Genomic DNA, 22,193 nt, shown 5'->3' on the forward strand with positions numbered 1-22,193 from the left:
TAAATTGTCTTTGGTTTTCGTTAGATTTAAGTTTTCAATAAATATCACAAATGTATACTTCACACTGTTCGTCGTTTTAATCGTAAAGGGTCGCGAAATATTTTAGGAGATTAAAAGGGGTCGCGAACAAAAAAGTTTGGGAAGCCCTGGTCTAAAATTTTCTCTTACATACATGAATTCTATCAAATTTGCCATGCGCTTGTGCAAGTGCACAATGGTACTTTCAGAGTTTTGCGGTGCGGACACAATGTGACAGCTTAAGATGTTCTGCGGTGCAGTGTGCGGCATATATTTGCAGTACGGTGTGGGCAGCGGACAGATTTTTCCTGGCTGCGACATCACTTTTTTCCGATTTTTCCAGCCCAGGACATTTTGATCTAAAGTTGCCACTTGCCATATTGGCGTTTTACTCCAAATAGAAAAAAATATGTGATAACTGCGTCCAACTAATTTTCATCCAGTGTAAACTGTACTTTAATTTGTGAAAACTTAAGTAGCTTTAATCATAATCTAATTTCAAAAAGTTAAAAAAATACTAGTTGTCCAAAACTGGGAAGACATTATCGTCGATCTAACGCTAACCCTCCCAAGTTTTTTGACATACAACAGAAAGGATTGCATCAGCTACAGTAAAATTTTATCCTATCGTACCCAAGTCGCTACCACTTTCTTCATCGATGGGGCTATCAAAACACAACAGCTTGTCCAAATTGCGAAAAGGCAGGCAAATTGTCATTTGATATTAGACTATCCATGAACTGCACTACTCGGTGGTTACAAGACAACTTACCTATGTGGAAACACTTTTGAAAACTGGTTCAAAGACAAGGAACTTCATGTGTGAAAGCACCACCAGAAACCACTGACTTAGTGCGTCGCAAGACTAAAAACATTTTCTCATTGCGTCGTCTTTGAGAACTACTGAATTAGAAAAATATCACTTTTGTTTTCAAAGAATTCTTACTGGAATGCACAAGTCGTCCACCCTTCGTAAACTTCCACACGGCCAGTCCGACAATGAGGAGCAAAAGCAGAATTGAGATAATCACGCCAGCAACTACTCCTGTTACCGTGCGCTTAGACACAGAACTCTGGTCATCCACAATATGGAGCAATCGTTCGATTGTCCTGCCTGAGTAGCTCATTCTGATGATATAGTTTCCCAAATCTTCTTTCGTCACAGCCTGCATGAAAACAATATTGAGTGTGGAAACTCTTTTATTTAATTTTGAGTTCTTGACCAGGCGCCAAGGTTTGAAAAGCGAATGTTGTCTTGTTGCGTTTCAAGTGAAGTAGCCTACATTAAAAGATGGACGACACATCGCAAACTGAAGCTGATATTGTGAATCACTGTAAATGTTTCTATAATTGTTGTCAAACCAGGCGGATATTAGGGTTTTACGGTTCCTGATCGCGCGATTCAACGTACCGGTTGAAAGTTGAAGGCAATTGCATGATGAGTATGATGACGCCCTTTCGATGTAAGGCGAACCAGTTTGAAGTTGTGGAATGATTCTCCTGCAAGATACAGGTGTGAGAAGTCAACCATTGTGAGCTTGATATCTTGTTAAACTATTTCATTATTGTGGCGATGGCAGCTTGAAGCATACGCAGTAGTTTTAAATTCCTAGGCATAACCTACTTCCAGTCAGTTTAGACAACAATAAGATGCTACAAGGGCGTCCAACGCCTCCAACGTTTCGACAGCTAGCATGCTATACTTCATGAAGGATATGCAATGGATAAGCTATATCGAATCCGAGGCCTCATGAGGCCCACTTGAGAGATTTATACCGCCCTGTTGCTATGTTTCTATATTTTGTTTACCGTCAAAGGGACAAACAAGCATTAGAATTTCATGAGGTAAATTTTTCTGAGACGTTTGATACGTATTTGGACTAAAAATCTTTTTTCTTTGCAGATTTTCGATGCTTCCAGGACTACATTGAAAGTTCACTAGAGGGCAGCCAAACTTTAGTTTTATCAACGAAGACACCTTTCCCACCACTTGTTGGACAATCATGGTCGATAATACGGTCTGCTCCATAACACCACACTCACGAGAAAGATGCCACTTCTCTATGGATGCTTCGTTGACTGGAAAGGCCCGACGCCCATGCGAAGACGGTTGGTCGAAACGCACACAAGCTTGCCTCGGTAAGAGCAGGCTAATAGGTGACTGTGAGGGTTGATGGAACAAGAGCCCAATGGTATTTAGTTTTCATTCAAATTTTCATCTGTAGATCTAGTTGGCCACAAATACAAGTGTCTTGATTTCAATGGACAAGCGTTTTCGTTCAAAGTAGCACAGACTTTCGTGTGAGCTAGGTACAAACACAACTGAAGAACAAACACAAAAGGTGTTAACATTCTGTTATAAACTATGCGGGAGTGTGATAGAAAGATGCCCCTCAAGCGAATAGTTGCTTGTTGAGCTTAGGGTTGTGCAGCTTTATTTGGAGTGCCTCGTGAATTTTAGTTTCAAACTCTGATTGACAGTTTCGAATTATTTTGAATGAATCCAATGTAAATTTGATGTTACAACAAATACTGCGTCATAAATGTGGTCTTTGATTGCACTCGGATGACATTTATCGTTTTGTTGCCAAGAGACCTATCAAGTTGCTATCGATTATCTGTTTATGATATTCAAGAATTATCTTTCTACCAAAGGTATAGTTATATTAATGTAAAAAATTAATCTAACGTCTTGATTTCACTTCTCAATTCAAGTCAGGACCGAGTGTCACAATCAATGTGCGAGGTCTCGCGACGGGCTGCTTTGTATCTTGATCGAGCGTGCTGTTTTGATTGTAAAATTCTTATGCTATAAGTTATCATCAGTTATTGTCCTCTAGTAACCTTTGATTGCGAGATCTCTATTATGTAATGTATTTCCAGAACATTCATTCAGAACAAACCTGGAATGTTCTTTGGTTTTGCACGATTGCCAAATGACGTTTGTCATGACGTCATAAGGATGTTTACTAGTAGATCTGTGATTGTGAAATCTTTATTATGATACGTGTTTTCTAGATCATTCTACTGCTACGTGCAGATCTAGAAGCTTCTTCAAACCTGCTATCAATAGTGGTGTGAATTTATGAGTTGTGTGTTTTCATCATTTTCGGAAAGCTTAGACCATGAGGAATCCGAAAAGCGTTGATTACATTTGCAGAGATGTCCCCATAGCCGCTATTTTGAATTTTCAAAATGGCCGCCGCAAAATATATATTTTGATATATCTCGGCTCCTATTAAACTTTATCAAACATGCTAATTCTATATTTTAAGGGCCAAGAAATCCATTAGAAGCATACCTAGATACCAAGCGTTAACCACTTTGCAATTATCCGCCATTTTGGTTTTCAAAATGGCCGCAGAAATTATATTTCGTTACATTACTACTTATATACAGTGTTACGTAGTATTTGTCCGTAATCAAGTATAAAAAATGAAAATAATGAAATGAAAAAGTATTTATTCGTATTTGTTGTCCGGGTACTGGAAAGGCACCACACATGGAACAATCACTGCAGTGTATCAGAAAGCAAATGTTCTAGGAGAACTAGTCGCAACAAACCTCGAACTTACTGCAGGTAAGAACTTATCAATCCTTCCATATCATGTGCACATTAAGCCATGTGCCAAGCCAAAACCAGAACTTGACAACAGAGCACGGAGGTTTGAGGCCAACACAACAGGTGTTGCTCAGTCAAATGAACTGACCCAGTTAGGGTGGGTCACAGCATCTGCTTTGTCCAGAGCAAGAGAAAATGATGAACAGAGCAAGATCCCCGGATGGGCAGGATACAAGTTACTCATCTTGCCAACCACTCACTCACGTTGGTGCACTGCCCCTGATACCTGAAGTTGCCACGAGTGGCCTACTATGCTGACTGTGGTTCTACAAGTATCCCAGCTGAAGACGTTAGTCGGTCAGGGGTACCCAACTGTGATAACCTTCGACATGGCCCTCTACGAAAAGGCAGTATAGTTGCTAGACGCACGGGTCGACCTGAAAAGAGAAATTGTTTCCAGACTGTTTCCAGACTGTGAGGTGAGCTGCATGCTGTGATGGCTGCACTAAGAGCTCTCGGAAGTTCCATAGAGAACTCTGGGGTTGATGATGCCTGGATCGAAGCCGATGTGTATTGATCTGCGATCACAATACAAATTCTCAAGTGTGCGCACTACAAGAGAACTCTTCGTGCACACATCCACACTTACATAGCTTTGTAAAACTGGCCTTGGATCAGTTTTTCACAGAGAAGCCACATCTGAAGATTATCTGCTCAAGATCAGCAGATAAGGTCTCAGGAGGCATGTACATCGTTATCTGATAACAGAAACATTACTCTTGAATCCATCTCGACTGCTCATGACCATCTGGAACGAATCCTCATAGATGAAGATGTGATGCAGCAATCGAAAGCATGAGAAACGGAAGAGTCCTCTAATGCGATGTTCAAATCAATGAGGGACTATGTTCACTGTGTGGAAACGATCTTATTCTTTGTCGAGACATCCCAGAATGCAGATCTCAATCTCCATTTGCAAGTTGGTGAGAAACTGAATAAGCCCTAGATCGGATAAAGTACAAGCGCTTTTGGTCACGGTATATTGTAGATATGCATGACCTGAAGATCAACCACCCAGAGACTTGGTGTGAACTTCACGAAGGCAATGTGTCTGTTACCAAGGGTGAGATCCCATTTGTGTTCATTGGTGCAGATCGTGCATGCGAGCAGTTCAACAAGATGATGAAAGTCCGCTCTGGAGTAATTGGCCTTTCTAACAACACGAATGCCCGGCAACGGTTTTTCCTGGCTGCACCAAAGATGTCGCGCCTCTGAGAAAAGTTCAAAGAGCAGTTTGGAGACACTTCTTCCAAAAAAAAAGTCACCCTGAAGTACAACCAGCCATTGTCAGGAAAGAGCATAAAGCTGTTGACAAGATAAAAGCTACCATACTGAGTCACGGAAATCAATTCGCAGTTGAAGGTGATGAGTTGTATAACTTCATCACACACGCATGTGTTCCACAAGAAAATGTCAAACAGATCCTGACCGTCGATGAGCAGGGACAACAGCTCTACAAAGAGTATGTTGCAGAACGCATTAATGGTGATGTCAGCTTATGGGCACCAGTTAAGAAGCAGAAAAAACCCATGTACATGTCAAAAAACAAGTAGGAAACAGTCAAGGTTCGTGACCAATCGGTCAATCTAAAAGAAACAAAAGATCCCTACGGGCGCTTCATGTTCCTATCCAGATCAAGCCGGGACATTGACCAGAAGAACGCTATCGGTAACTATGAGTTTACCCTCACACCGCGAGCACTATTCGCTCCAGATGGATCAGTTCTACCATGCACTGATAAATTAAAGCTCATCCATTGCTTGCAGCATCTCGTTGAAACTGATGGAACAGAGCATGATGCGCATGAACCAGCACCGGGTGGACAGAGAGTTGACACTGCTAATACAGAACTGTTACCATCGGCATCGCACGTGAGTCAAAAAATTGTCATTGTCAATAACATGGTAGTCGTCCAGAAGATGATAAAGAATACGTGGCCATCACGACAGTCAAAGATCTTAGCCAACACTTCAATGACAAGCTCATGACGTTGACAGCAGAGTTTGACGAGATTATTCTGGTGTTCGACACGTACAAGTCTGAAACAGAAAACTAATGCAAGACGACGAAAAGACAAAGATCCCGTCTAATACCAAATCATGGATGACACCAGAATCAAGCACATATACCACTGAGTAGGTTCCTGTCCCATGACCAAACGAAAGCAGATTTAACACAGTATATTGCTGAAGAAGTAACCGGATACAGCAAGCATTCTCCAAAGCTGGTGATAACTTCAGCGTCAGGCCACACCAGAAGCAATCGGAACATCACGTTTGAAGTGAACAATCACAAAGAAGCTGACACCTTGATGATCTGCCTCGCAGCATCACAGCGGAGTCTTGGTGCGCAGTTAGTCTTCTTTAGTCTGGACGCAGACGTTCTTGTCCTTGCTGTTGCAAACTACGACCAACTCTGCAAACACTCGTCCATTTCCATGCTATCAGGTACACTGGTGATCGCACCAATATGGAGAGCTGTAAGACAAAAGAAGGCAAAAGCATTACCCGTATTCCATACTTTCAGTGCAGCTGATAATGTTGGCAGATTCTCAGGATTGGATAAAACCAAGTGGTTCCAACAGTATTTGAAGGCAGGAATGGAAACAATCAGTGCACTAATACACTTACCTGAGGACAGCACACTATCTCCGAATGTTAAAAAAATGCTGGCCAACTTTGTCTGCACGATGTACTGCCCAAGGGTGTCCACATAAACAACATTCCAGAACTGAGATGGCATCTGTTTTGCAAGAACTTGGCGGAGAATCAAAACTTGCCTCCAACAATTGGTGCATTAGAGGAGCACGTTGAACGCGTGCGAGGTCAGAGTCGTGTCTGGTGCCACACTACTGTCATGTGGCAACAGCTCTGTGATCCACTTCGGCACGGCTACCATTAGCATGAAAGTGGCATTTCACCTATCACCACAAAGATTCTACCTGCACCACAAGCCATTATTCAGCTAGACCGATGCCAATGCAAAACCAACTGCTCAACCCAGAGATGTTCGTGTCGAAGGAACAACTTGACCTGCACCGACTTGTACCTGTGTGGGATAGACTGCGAAAATGACGTTGACTGTAATGCTGGAAATAAGACTCAGGACAGCTGTTGGAAAATGTTTGTCCAAAATATGACAGTGGCGTGCAGGCTCGCTTCTAATGAATTCCTTACTCAACATAACTTAGCACTAGCATGTTATTGTTGAATGAAGTCTTATATCTCAACTAGTAAGTAGTAATGTAACGAAATATAATTTCGGCGGCCATTTTGAAAATCAATGTGGTGGATAATTGCAAAGCGGTTAACGCTAAGTATCTAAGTATGCTTCTAATGGATTTCTTGACCCTTAACCCTTTGACCGCCACCAAAAATTTACCCTACCGTCACGCATGAGTGATCACGAGTTTGTTGGCCTTAAATACTTCATGTATGAATCCCCCCTCAATAACCTTCACATGAATGTCGAAGAGCAATTCTTTCTCTTTTCAAAAATGTAAAAAGATTATTTTATACAGTTATATTAATTAATTTTTGACCTCGCAAAGTTATCTGCATTTTTTTTTCATACTTTTCTCACTTCAACCCCAAATAAAAGCTAAATTTTCAGCTCTTTTGGTGTTGAAATTTAATAAAATGTTTGAAATATTATCGGCAACACTGAAAAAAACAGTTTCTAGCGCGACGGTAACGCTCTCTCGTTTGAAGCGAGCGCGGAAAATCCAAGCAAAAATTTTTGTCCAAGTTTGGCAGTAAAAATCTCAAAAAGTCTAAATACAAACCATATTTTTTTAATATATATTTTACTTTTCCATTGCTTTATCTTTGATTTAAAAGGTCAACGAGCATCAACGATGCCACCGTTTGCAAGATGTTGTGGTTTTTAGACTTGCACTCAAATATGAGTGCTGGCGGTCAAAGGGTTAACCCTATTTCCTGTGGGGGGGGGGTCGGTGGGGACTTGCTCCTTTTCAAAGCAATATCATTAAAGAACTACGCAATCCACAGCTTTAAAATTTCTTGACTTTTCCTAAAAATTATTCAAGTATTTATTCCGCTTTAAATGACGTTGCTATTGTCTATAGTTTTAGAGATATGGCATGATTTTCAAAACATACTCTGATATTTTACCAAGCTACTAGCTAGCCCTTTTGTTTTCAAATTATACGGATTAATAGGATTACTGAGCGCCGCAGTGCGTGGAACTGCGACGCAGATATCTCATGAGTTGGCTTTGTTGTAAAGCATTCAACCGTAATGAGTCCGCCTTTTGTTTGCAAACTCGAGTTTTGAGTTGCTTTGATTAATCTTTTAATTACATTTGAGTTGCTTTGAAATTATCAGAAAGCATCCGATAAGCTATACTGAAAAAATGTAATTTTACGTTGTTTTCTATGGCGAATACATTTTGTTTCTAACTTATAACAAGAAGCAGTAGGAAAATTCTTTCCAAAACTCTGTTTATCTCATAAAATAAACAGACTGATGTGGTAAGTTTCTTGATTTCTTGTCGGAAAGCAAGGAGTGCGTTCTTGACCCGCCAATAAACTTTTCCATGTACCTGTACACTTATATTCACATGAATGTTGTGAAAATGTTTTATGAAAACGAGAGATTGATGGATATTGAAAAGAACTTGACACAGACTATCTAAACTGCTTGGCTTTTGTGGAAAAACACGCGCAGCTAAATTATTGTGCTTTGACAAGCATTGTGCATATTGTATCATCACTGAATCTTTACCTAAATGGTAATTTTGCAGTTGCTTGAGAGTTACAAAATTATTTTTTTATACGAGGATTGAAAAGTTTTGATATATCTCAGCAGAAACACTATTAGGACCAACTCAATAATTTCAAACTTTTCATTCAAATGTTGGTCTTCAAAAGCTTATTTTCACAAAACGGTGTAGGCCTACATTTTTTTCTCCATACATTTAGACGTTTGTGTCATTTGGAGCAAAGTTGTTTGTTGAGTTGAAAGAATCTGAAATCAATGCCTCGTTTGTGTAACGTATCGTAACGTAATCTATCAGTCAGCGCTTTTGTGCCTTTTTGTTTTCGAATACATTTCCGTGACAAAAGATTGGCTTTTGTAATAACGCCATCAACCATAGAGTTGTATTCTCTGACTGCATCTCAAACGCTATGCGATACTCAGCAATTTTTCTAAAGCATTGTTACACAAAATGCATATCTGACAAAAGAAGGGAAATATGTTGAATTGAATTATATTTTATACGGATCGTTTTCCTTGTCCTTGAAAAAAAGAAAGAACGATTTTTATCGTTTGGCATAAAAATATGTATATTGAGGTTCACCTTGGTTTGCATAATGAAAATCACCCCAAAGAATTGCTTGAAGTGATTTTTGCAGCTATTTGATCCTTCGCGATGATATCAATTATAGTTTCTATCAGATGAAACCTGTTCAAACTATTTTTTTAAAACTATGGTTCATTCAAGAATATAATACTTTGTAAATATAGCTTACTTCATTTTTGCGTTTTTACTTCGATTTTTTCACAAGCAAGACTTTACACAAAACAAGTTATTTGCAACGTGAGTTGATTGACCATAGTAGCCTAAATGGACCAAAATGCTGTGGCCAAAACTTGATTACTTTTTATCAAAATATTTGCACATTGGAAACAGCAATCACTTTGTTTCAAATCAGCAAATCACTTTTTGTTATTGGTTCAACGTCTGCAGACGTCTAATCTAATATACGACAAAATTGGTTTTCTGGGTCTTCGGTTCGGAAAAACATCATTATGATGTATTGTGACATGGTCTATCAGCCAGCAATAGTTTATGCGTCTTTTGTTTTTGGATGTGTGTCAATTACAAAAGATGGCTTTTGCAGTAACGCCATCAACCGCAAACTGCATCTAAAATGCTATTTCAAAATTTGAACAGAAAGAAATCTTCTAATGCGTAATAAATAACTTGACACAAAATGCATGTCCAACAAATCAGAAAAAAAATGTAGAAAACGTTATTTTGCAAATCTAGTTAACAACATGAAAAAAAAACACTTCAATCATATTGACACAAACGTGCATTTTTAAAATATCAATAACCTTCAATTTTGCCCAAGGAAAAAGTCAACACTTTAGTGATTTTTTGTTTTTTTACGACAATAGCACTCGGCCTGAAAAAGATTTTTTTTCTATTTTTCGTATCGTTATGCCACGACTTTGAGTTTGTCACGCAGAACGGGAGTTCCATTTGGCAAACGACCTGTTCTATAGCCTACCAACACGATTTGACTAAACGATTATTATCACTACATTTTGTCACAACTGTTTGCAAAATTGTTTCATTCAAAGTGATCATTGTTAGTAAGTATTGAAACATTTCACTTTGGAATGCATTGTGACATAGTTTATCAGTCAGGAGTTTTAGACGCTCTTTGTTTTTGGAGTGCATGATGGCCTAAAATGGAACAAGCTCCTATCGAAGCAAGTCACTACCTTTGGATAGGTTGTTGTTCAAATACCACGTGACACCACAGGCTACCTTACTTTTCTGTATTCAACCGCTACCCAGACAGCAAATCAGACACTTTTTACATCGATTCAACGTCTTTAGACGTTGAAATAATGTTAAAAACGAATAAATAGCTTCCTGAGATGTGCTGTGAAATACAAAGTGTTTCTTGATCATGCATAACCAAATTCGACAGTGTAAATGTGAAAAAAAATTTGCTTGATTTAGTTCCAATATCAAGTAATGACAGTACGTTTGAAAAAGTGTAGACTATAAAAATGTGACTCAAAAAGAACTTGAAATAGTTTTTTTGTGGTGATTTTGTCTCATTCTCTGCAAATGTTGAAACAAAGCAAATTTTTTTTACAATGCCTCCGGCAAAACAACAAGCAAACGCGAGTCGGACGCCAATTACGATTTCATTGAAGCGTGGACGACGTCTCCGCGTAAGAGATTAAAATCTACACAATGGAATTAACCCGTCACACTCAATTATAAGTTAATTACGAAGCAATTTCTCAAGTCAAATAAAAAAATATGACCAACCATCAAATTATTTGATTTTTCAAGTTGCGCTGTTGAACAAATTGCAAAAGAGTTTCGATGTTATGTTGTCAGATAAATTATCTACACCATGTGAAAATTTGATTGATCTATCTTGCGTAGTTTTTGAGTTACACGAGCTCAAAGTGATAGTGTCGAACCGACCCCCCCGTCCGCAAGTCAATTGGCCAAAATACGTCACAGGATAAAGGGTTAAAACATAGAATTAGCATGTTTGATAAAGTTTATAAGTTTAATAGGAGCCAAGATATATCAAAATATATCTTTTGCGGCAGCCATTTTGAAAATTCAAAATGGCGGCCAAGCGGATATCTCTGCAAATGTAATCAATGTTTTTCGGATTCCTCATGATCTAAGCTTTCCGAAAATGTATAGGTTTGCTAATCTCCAAAAAATTTGAACGAAACTCTTTTTTTTGACATAGGTAAACCTAACTAAATACAAGTAGATGAGAATTGGTGCTGATATAAATTGTATTCGAAATTAGAGTTATTTGAGAAGCCGTTCGTTAAAGTCCTTCAAGAATTTTCATTATCATTTCACCAATAGAACTTATTCGACATTTAATTGACTGCTTTTCGGTTATACCCATTAAACTACGTCATTGAACCTTTCCAAGTCTTTTTCCTGGTAAGAGATAGAAAGAAACTGTGACACCGAGGAAAGTGATGGTCGAGGGGTTGTGATGTAGAATAATCGGAAAAAAATCGACCATTGCAAATATTAATGTACAGGATGAAATTTTTTCCGTTCACTAAAAACAATGTCTAATCCAATTTCACTCAAATCCAAACACCTATATTGCTTGCTCAAATGAATTAAACTTTAGGCCACAATTCAATCATAAAATACATTGCTACCTAACCGACAGGATATTAAGTTTTTCGGCACATAATTTGTTTCTTTTCTTATTTTTGCGCCCTTGCAATAATTCATGAAAATGAGATAAAGGTATTCTTAATTCTATAGCCTACTCGAGCTCAAAGACAATTATAATAACGATGTAGCATAAAGAGAACACTAATTATTATCATTGCACAATGCATTTTACCACTTTTTTGGAATCAACGTCAGGAAAAAGATAAGTGTTTTGCAAATTCACTTACCATCTTTGGTGATGTGGATGTTTTCAAGTTTGATCTCTTTGGAAGGAACTGGGAGGGTAAAGACGCTCGTGGAGCCCAAGTGGACAATATGAGTGATGTTATAATCTAAAGGGACAGATGGCGAGTTATTGTAAAAAGCCATACAGCTATCCTAATCAACTACTCTAAACTTCGGCGTGGCAATGAATACCTTGCCAAAACACAGCCGCGTTGTGTCGATGGGAGTCGAACAGACAACCTTCAGATCGCTGGCGAGATGCCTTTGCCACTGCGCCACGTAGGGGAAGGGAAGGTAATTTGATACGGAAGGTAATTTGATACACCCCCCCTACAGAAATGTACAAAAAATATTAGTCAAAAATATTGTCATTAGGTGGAAGATCTGTGAAAATAATGCCTACAAAAATTGCACCATGCAGCTAACTCGTGCTTTTATGGCATAAAATTGTAAAAGTGTGTTTTCTGAGTATTTTTCTAAAATTTTTAACTCATGATTATTTTCGTCTGGAAAATTAAAGAAAAGTTCCTGAAAGATGAAACCAAACTCATTTGACAGTTCATTGATGAGGCTTCAAGGGCATGTCACATTTTTTCTGCAATGTGCATCCAAGCACACAAAATTCAGAATTTTATAACTTTTTTTGAAAAAGGTAAATTGATACATGTGGAGAAGGTAAATTGATACAACATATTAAATTCTTTTTGTGACTGTAATAAATGTTGTTATTGATCTAGTTGATTTAAATAAGTTATTCTTCATTAACAAGACCTGCTACTTTGGGAAACAACTATTATATGGGCTTTCGTAGGCCTACACGCTATATGCTTTCAAAAAATGAGAAAAGCGCAAAGCATCCCCCTTGAATAAGAACTCCAGCCAATGATCCTTCCCATGTCCATCCCGCTGCAGAAGCTTCGCCGCACACATAGGCCTCAATAGTCATCCTTGCACCCAAGCACGCCAACCACATTTTAAATTTTCATTTATTGTTTTGCTGTCAAAGGAGATTTCTGTATTAGTTTTACTGTATCAAATTACCTTCCGGGCGTATCAATTTACCTTCCGTGGAAGGTAAATTGATACATTTGAGTGACGTTTTTAAAATTTCATCTAAAAAAAAGTAACAAAAATAGAAAAGTGAAAATGTTTTTAAAAAGTGTGCAAGGGATCAGACTTTCATTCCAGCTTAAAATCAATAGTTTGTGTCACGTAATTTTCAGTTAACAGGCAAAAATATTAAAAGTGTATCAAATTACCTTCCCTTCCCCATGGTCATGAAGAATTGAATAAATCAACCTCGCTTTCATACAACATACAGTGTAAGGTAAGCAAACATGTATATTGGCATAAATATTGACGTATTGAGCGAGATCATTTCATGTGGCCCGAGACTAAACTTTACTAGAATATAAATCATCGAAATGTTCAACCTGGAATCATCAAATTTTCAATTAATTTTTTTTTCACTCGACTTCATGTTGTCGATAAATTTTCTCAATCTTCTTCCATGTTCAAGAATTGCATCACGGAAGTAAGAATTGTGTCAATAGAAACAGTTATTTGATATGTGTTAGCGAAGTTAATCGTAAAATATTAAAATAACATTTGGAAAAAAGATTGATGATAAAAGCACAATTCCTAGTGATTGAGTAAAAAACTTAGTGGCAAGTTCATGTGTAGAGCAGCAATGATACAACAAAGTCTGATCTATCATCAATCTAACTCATGAAACTATTGATAGTGATTTTGCGGCTGCTCGTAGTAAACAATCTGAGATCAAGTCTAGGATGCCAAGATACCTGCTTGAAGGAGGGAAATTAAACTAATATTTCCAAACGTTCTTTAAATTCTCAGCAACAGTTCTCTAAGGGCAAAGCAAAATATTATGTGTTGGATCTGTTTATTAATAAACAAAACTTTTGATTTAGCCTAATTTGTATATTTTCAACATGTTTGGTAGAAAGCATTTCAGAACGCGTTTTTGCTGTTCGTCGATGATATTTTTAAAGTTTTACGGCTCGCGGTAGTAGGCTAAATAAATTCCTGACCCCCCCCCCCCCCATCCGTCCTCCTTAGACTACATAGACAACTGTTCCCGAGGTAAAATGCAGCATTTGCATTTTGCAGTAAAGCGCTTGATGCAGTAGGCAGAAGCAATAATATTTTATTTGAATAAGTTTGCATCTGATTTAAACATTTTTGACTTTACGTTGGCATATGAAGCCACACATAGTTACTGATTAACGATGCTCACGTGATATGTGAACGGAAGTCTCGTGGATTGTTATCTCGCCGGTATGCGCGCGTTCCTCGCATCGAACAGTGACAGGATGCTTTGGTCTGGTTGCTGCTAGGGACAGGTTTTGCCAGGCCACCTGTAATTGCTTAATTAATGAGAAAGTTCAACCCTCCTGCGGTGCATTCCGTTTGTGTTTGTTGTAACAGATAATAATGATGCATCCGGCAAGGCGGACCTTTTGTTTCGGACACCGTCAATCTTTCAGTCGCTCTTCATTTATGTTTTGGACCAACAGCGCCACCATCTATGTACACACCATCGCTGTGGCTGTAGAGGGTGAAAAATTACATGTTCCAATTTAAGCTGATTTTCTTGTTTTGGTTTGACCGAAACGAGCGGACATTCTTGTCTGGTACCAATAATAACACTATGTAACAATTTTTTTGTTCCTGGCTTCTAACCAACATTTCCTGATTGGTTATGACTAGAAAGATTGAAAAATCTCATTTTTTCTTTTCAAACTTTGTTTTTGTGGTTGAGAGAATGAAATACTTCAGTTACGAAATATCTGTAAAATGGGAAATATCTGTGGCCTGCAATTTATTTTTTATAAGTAAAAATTGTTAGTAATTCAGCAGTTTTGATTTTATTAATTAGGAAAACCATATTACAACCAAGCTAATGAAAAGTGTTGTTGGACTGCACAAATGATAACACCCACCTGAATATGTAGCAAGGGTTCTTGGTTTTTATTAAATGTTTATATTTCCAATGCCAGGTCGTTGATGAGGAGGATACATCCAGTTGCAAACATAACTTCACAAATGCATTAGAGCAAAAATCCCTATTTCCCCAAGTAGCAAAATAACAATGCTTTCATTAGGAATCTTGATCTTACAAAATCGTATGCAAAGTTGTTGAAATCGAGACTCAAATTGAACTTGCTAGATCCATCTGTTCCAGTCGCTGAGCAGCGTAAACGCTATTTAGATTTTTTTGAGCTTTTTTGCCACAAACATTGGACGTTACATTTATCATAATGTCATTGGGGTAAGTTGCAACTTGATCATAGTTTGTTTCTCCAAGAAGCATAAACTAGAATACAAAACTTGAACCTCTTTACAAGCAAACAAAAAAGATATAACATCAAATTTTATATGCCAGATATTATGCACTTTTGCATAAAATTTAAATTTTGAAAAAATCATTCTGGCATTAACAAAAACAAAGTTTAAGAGATATTACTTAGATTTTCTTTCATTTGTCGACGTAACTAATCCGAAAATGACACTTAGACACCAGGAACAAAAATTTTTTGATACAGTGCAGGGATGGATAAAGTGTAACATTAATTGTTTTTTGTTGCATTAAGTGTTTATTCAAAGTTTTCCATGTAAAACCCAATAAAAATAACTTTAATGTAAAATAAACACATTAGGCCCATTATGTTCAGGATCTCAAAATCCGCATTGGTTGTCGTACATATGACGACGACTTGCTGAACTCGTGTAGGTACTAAGCTCCTTTCTTCCCATGCACGAAAGAGTCACCCGAACAGCCTCTTGGATGCCACAAAAGCAATTTGTACAAATCTTACTTTTTTAGATTACTTTAAGAGAAGCTCAAAGACTTTGCTTTTTACTACTTTTTAGGTGGGGGTCCACATGTAGGCCTTTGTATGGCCAGCAGGGCTTGTCATCAAATTAGTGCAGACCATTGTAACATGATAGATTGTGCAATGGATGACTTAGTCTGTCGTTTGTTTATCCATCCCACATTGACTGATCATGACAGTTGGATATTCAGATCGATCAATGAGCAACATTGCACAAGTGGTTGGGTCAAACCATGAATCACTGGATTTTTCGATCTCTAATTCCGTGATCAACGCTCAAACCTGAGTTCAGGGCAGCTGCGCATACGATATCTATTCCGACTTCCTCCCTTAGCTAATCACTCTTCCTGACAGAGCTGTAGACTGTAGAGCATGGATCTCCAACCTTTGAACCAACCCCAATTTTTGAACATAAATCAGACTAAAACCGCGGCCATGTAATAAGTTATGGCAACCCCACAAAAAGTTTAACCGACTCCACAATGTGGTCGCAACCCACAGAGACCAAGGCTGCAGAGGATAGTGGACAGTACCTTCTATTATTTTGTAGATACGCTAAAAGTGTGAACCTGCTTTGATTAGAATAAACAGTTGATGTAACCAGTGAAGACCTTTGCAAAGTTTAGATGGGCACTACATAATGTTCAATGCCACACCGGCGAAGCCTACAGTGTTTGATTTCAATATGCTTGCACTGCTTACACATGAGAATGGTGGCTTTTGCACCTTGCAGAACATAGCCTACCTTAGTATTTCACTAACCTGTGACGGAACAATGCCCTTCACTTTCTTGTTATCACCGACTTTGAGGGAGACTTCACTGTAGTGAGACTTGTTTGTGTTTTGGCAGACGAAGATGGAAGGTCTGTCATCCATATCGACGAAGTTGTGTATAGAAGGCAATACCAGAGTTTGTCCTAATGCAGTTGTTTAGATTTAATGTAATTTGCTTTGCAGGTAACAAGCACCTGAACTCTTTCAAATTATTTATATAAAATATGAAATACAACTGTTTGAAACAACTAAGTCCCAAACCATTGACACCATCAACTTTGACCTGACAAGTTTTGAAGAGATAAAAGTTTTATTTCGACATACGAAAAAAAGTAAAGTGGAAAAAATGAAAACTACCCTGACCTTGCCAACATCGAAGAGCTGGTCCCTCCCATTCTCCATGAGGTCCGCAGCTCTGTGACGCAGACTCCACCAATAAGTTGCTGGAGTCTTCATCGGATATTCGGTTGTGCTTGAAGAGTAACCCGGTTGAACACTTCAAGTAAGCGACCTCGCCATATCTGAACTCAGACGTTGGCCTCAAAGCCCGCTTCAGTTGAAGATGCTGCCTGTCGAACACTTGAGGATCGCAATCTGTAATTGTAATACGTGAAAACGTCTTGACCCAGATCGGCACCAGGTCGCAACTCAGAGCCATCAATCGTTCATTTATTGCACTGAACGCAGAAATCCGTCAATAATTCATTTGGTGTAAGTTTCATATTTTAAAATATTTCATTTGCACCAATAACAGTAAAGTGAATGTCATCTGAGACACCGAGACCTAACCCTGGCAACATAATTTCTCAAAATTTTTTCACCAATAAACAGTTTAACTTTTTCATTATGAAAGTCGATAACGCACCAGGCCCGAGCAAGCTACCACCAAAGTATTTTGGTATGTTTGAAAATAGAACACCAGACGCCTTGCTCATTCGATTGTTAAACCTACTTCAAGTCATAGAGATTGAGAAGAAATGCCGTGGGTGACAAAATTAGCAAAGGTAACACATTTTGGTGGACTATCTCGATGCCACCATGCTTAGGCTACTTACATTTAATTGTGATGGCAGCAGTTTTTATGTCCAGACCGTTCCTTCTGGAAGGGATAGATTCTACAATAACTTGACTTCCATTTAAATCTACAGTGGGATTGAAGATTGTTATATTGGCTTCAAGCACGTGCACTGACTTGCCAAACACCCTTTCGTATCTACACAGCATCACAAAGCGTCTAAATAACAGAGAAAGCGACGTATTTGATTGCTCTACTGTGCAATTATTTCTTTCAACTTGCAGCACTCCGATACTGTATCCACCCAAAGATAAAGCAAATGTCTGTGGGTCGCCATCAAGCTGGCTAGGGTCTAAGTACAAAGGTTCAACGGAACGATATTTTAATGTAAATGAAGAAACATTTGCCGTGAATGTCAAAGTGGAGCTTGAGAATTCCCCAATACTTTCAGTAGAGAGCCGGTGAATTTCTGGAAAATAAGTGCAGCATGTTAAACACTGAATGTGTAAACAAGTTCAACATCTTTGCAGACTTAGTACGGTACATAAGCAATTTATTGCACAACTGTCAAACAAAAACTTAATGCACGACAAAAACTTACTAAGCAGTTTTTCGTGTAGCCTACTGTAGCTTATTTTCAAGAAAAAACAATATACGCCAACAAAGACAATTAGTTTCAAATTGCATTTTAAAAGTTTAAAACAAAAATATTAAAACAAATTTCAGTTTAAAAAAAATTATTAATATAGCTTTAACCTTCTGTTATTACTGATTAGTCACCTTCCATCTATAGCATGGGTCTCAAACACACAGGCCGCATGCGGCCCGCGACAACGTCTTGGTGCGGCCCACGATGCTTTTCGACCTTTCAATAATTAACAATTACAGTAACTATTCAAGTGCCGCATGTTTTTTCTATAGATTTAAAATGATAAAATTCAATTTAAAATTGCTCAAAAAGTCTGGCAACGCCAGTCAAACTTTATACGAACTTTAAACTGTTTTATCGTGCTGTGTTGTTGCGTACGAAAAGCTCATGTTATTACATCACAATCACATTGCTTATTCTCTTCTTGTGCCGCATCGCAATTGTCTATGGCAGGGGTCACCAACTGGCAGCCCGCGAGTCGCATGCGGCCCGCCTCGCTGTTATGTGAGGCCCGCGGAAGGTATCAGCGTACAAGTATAACCAAAAATACTTTTCTTGAGGAGTTAAAGAGCATGAAGGCAAAAAGAAGCATATTTTCGCCTTGGATACGATTCCACCGACCGACCAATCAGATTGTAGTTCTAGGTGGGGGTCGCTTAAAGTTATTCCAATATGATTATTGATGTCCAGCCACACTGTGCCAGTAGTTGATTAAAACGCGTACAAAGTGGAATTATTATGCTTCCGGGCAGTTGAAAAATATTTAGCTTAGTAGGCTACTGCAAAAATGTAGTTAATCAACAATTCTTGCCATGCTGATGAGCACCGCAAGTGACAGTTGTCTAATAATAATCAAAGAAAGACGGTTTTATAGACTCTCACAAAAGGATGAAAAACCAAGCTCAGCCTCATGGGCGAAACACGTGTTTATTGCTAAGTTCTTTCGCCATTCGACTGCCTAAAAACAAAAACCAACTCATTGCTTTTTTAGAGGGAACGCTGTTCATGAGTTATGATAGAAACGTTTTTTCGTTGATTTCTACAAGCGTTTGTTTCATGGTGCCTGGTTTCTTTCTCCTTGTTATTGGAGCCTATTTTTCACTGATATGTTTGCAGGTCACTATTGTTGCCTGTATTGCAACGTGTCAAACATTTCCTTGTTTACTGAAACTGTTAATTGTAAGATATCTTTTGTGAAGCGAAGAGACAACTAACACCACTCTTGCTTGGCGATGAATATTCTGATGAAACCGCTCGCCTCGCTATAAGTGCGCAAAACAAGTGGCCTCGTTTATTAGACATTAAAGAAGTCAAAAGTGTTGTTAAAGGAGCTTGGCCTGGCAGTAGCGTTGTTTGATTAATTTTGTTGCTGCGGTATTCTAAGATAAATATTAACAACATGTAGCCTAACGCTGGATACTGGGTACGAAATGCGTTCTTTTCTAGCATAAAAGTCAACCTACCTAAAATTTTTATTAGTGCAGCCGGTCACAGCTATCCTTAGTGCCAAAGTGGCCCGCATGCAAAAAAGTTTGGTGACCCCTGGTCTATGGCTTTTCCGCTCAATCATGCACCAATGGGGTAATGGCCTCTTCCTGTGAATGTAGTGCCGAGGAATAGACCGCAGACCACATCATCAATGATTGTACCATCTTCAAGCTACCTAACGGAGTGGAAGGTCTTCGCGTCATGAATGATGAAACCAAAGACTGGCTGCTCTTTCTAGCTTCCAGTGTAGTCCGGGAACATTGTAAATCTGGGGTGGTAAAAAGATAGACCCTCGGCCCCAGAGGCTCACACGACGAATTTTAACTTTGGTATTTGCGATTTGCAGCAGTCACTTCTTCAAAGATTTTGTATTTTTGCCGCTTTTTAAAAGTTGGTTGTAAAATTTTTGCTCTTCAGGTCTTTTTGCTTCTTTTTGTTTTGACGACTATTTTTATGGCGATCTAACGTTCTTGTGCTTTCTTTATAACTCTTTCGTTGTATTCTTTCGTGTTATTTTGTTTATTAACTTCTTGTGTGTTGCGGCATGGACGTAGTCACGAGCTTAGGAGAGCAATCGCTTACCAAAACTTTGTCTTCCCAAGATAACGTGTTTTTACTGCTATTAATTTTAATGACATTTTATGACATATTTTTAAGTGACGTTTCATCAATATTTGGCTGCATTCAGTAACTACATTCTTGAACAAAAATATTTGCTTCCCCCAGTAGTTGTTTTTTCCTCCCTATTTTTTCTAGCTATGTCACTGCATTGCGTCCCTCTGGTTAATATACAAGTATTCATATGACCCTCAGGGCAATTTGAGTTTGAGACTCCTGATCTATAGCGTTGCCTTGCAGTCGGTGAGTTGAGATTTCACATCACATTTAACATCAGTAGATATTTTTGTTGCATATTATTCTTTGCTTAATGCTTCTTGGCTCGCTAGTATGAAATTTAAAAAAGCTATTCTTGAAACATATACTGTACTTGCATACCTAAGCTGGCTGGACTTTGATCTGATCTTCCAAACAAACCGATCAAAACAGCCACCATCGACAAGAGACATCTAGACGGACAAGTTTGTTGCATCATAATGCTCCGGTTTAACAATAGTCAAATTAACTTGAGATAAATAACTACCAGATGTTTTATCAAAATATTACGATCACCTGTGACAAAATGGTTATAGTGAAGTTCCCCTCCAGCTGATGAGTAGGCTAAGTAAGTTAGGATGACGCATGCTGAATTAAGTCTGAATTTAAAAGCTCTATCTAGTCAGGTTTTTTCGATTGCACATGTGTTTACAAATAAAGATACCGACAACAGGATGCATGGCAACCAGATTGTTTGGAAGTTATAAACCGACACTTATCATGCCTCAAGCGAATGTACAAATATTGCAAATGAGTGAAGGCGTAGCTCGCATCTGTTATTTGCTTCTTTATCTTTAATGTTGTTACTTTTTGCAATATACTTAACAAATAGACAACCCATCAACAATTAGCAGGACAAGTTTGGGTTTTCAATCGACAGGCAGTTTTAAAAAGGGAAGTTGGAAAAATTGCTCCTCATTAGATTTGATAAAGTTACTTTAAACGTGAATTTGCAAAAAAGCGACGCAACGATGAGATATTGTCAACGATTGCTACGGATTTAATTGTTCAATTGTTTAATCTGCTTTTTTGCGACATTATTTTTCAATATAATTAAACCGTCTACTCTTACTTTGTTGGCAGTGTTAAGTGTAGTTGATTGGCTGGCACCACAAGGAGAGTCTTTAGATCTAGCTCATCCTAATTTTGAGGACTGTTCCTAAATCTTTATTAGACGTCGGGCCCATCTCCACAAACTGCTATTTGTTTGAAAAAACGTTTCACCTTATAAACGCTAAGCAGTTTCTGGCTACGTTTAACCGAAGTTTGTCTTTCAGTAAGAGGCAATTCAATTACCTGCTGTTCTGTGCTTTATAAAAACTTTTCACACAGTCGCTATGATAGAGTAACCTTAGATATTTAAAGATCTGCTGGCAAACGGCAAACAAAAGTAACCGTATGAATCTCACAAGTAGGGAATGACACATCTGCCACATTCAAACCAATTTTCAAAATAAAATTTCAAAATTGTGGCCCTGTAGCTATGCAATTTATGGATTGCTCCCAGTAGCGTATTTAGGGGGGAGGATAAAGGGCGATGGCCTCCCTCTAATGATCAGGTAAAAAGCACACATTTTGCAAAAAAAAGTTGTACGCTAGTGCAGGACATAATTGTTTAGATGATTCATCCTAGCGCGGGGGGAAGTATACTTTCTGCAATGTAGGCTAATTTGTGAACAGTTTTTCTTCCTTTTTAATTCTTGACAATTGCATGGCACAAATTCACAAGAGATTCAATGAGCAGTGCTCGCTAGCTTTTAAAGTTGGTAGGTATACCCCCTCCCTAAGGTCAAACAAGTCTAATTTTAACCCAAGTAGAAAAAGAGAAAATGAATCGTGATTATGACAACAGATTTATGACGTAATAAATGTTACTAAGAATTGAACAACAGACGGAGCACAGGCTGCAGCTATCCAACATCACGCAAGAAGCAACTCGAGCTTTTTAGCTATTGT

At 38.3% G+C, this 22,193-nt stretch overlaps 1 protein-coding gene across 1 annotated transcript in view; it reads right to left on the reverse strand.

Annotated features, from left to right (window-relative positions):
• LOC145787278 (uncharacterized) overlaps positions 1–22,193 on the reverse strand; it is a 47,288-nt gene that overhangs the window by 14,881 nt on the left and 10,214 nt on the right. Inside the window, exons 3-9 of the mRNA XM_082598989.1 lie at positions 17,487–17,915; positions 16,795–17,025; positions 16,420–16,574; positions 14,058–14,178; positions 11,803–11,907; positions 1,430–1,518; positions 965–1,184 (exon numbers count right to left, since the gene is read on the reverse strand). Coding sequence (XP_082455115.1) covers positions 965–1,184; positions 1,430–1,518; positions 11,803–11,907; positions 14,058–14,178; positions 16,420–16,574; positions 16,795–17,025; positions 17,487–17,915 — 1,350 coding nt within the window. The remainder of the gene's footprint in view (positions 1–964; positions 1,185–1,429; positions 1,519–11,802; positions 11,908–14,057; positions 14,179–16,419; positions 16,575–16,794; positions 17,026–17,486; positions 17,916–22,193) is intronic.

This window comes from Aplidium turbinatum, chromosome 18, assembly GCF_918807975.1.
Source record: "Aplidium turbinatum chromosome 18, kaAplTurb1.1, whole genome shotgun sequence".
Lineage (NCBI taxonomy): Eukaryota > Metazoa > Chordata > Ascidiacea > Aplousobranchia > Polyclinidae > Aplidium > Aplidium turbinatum.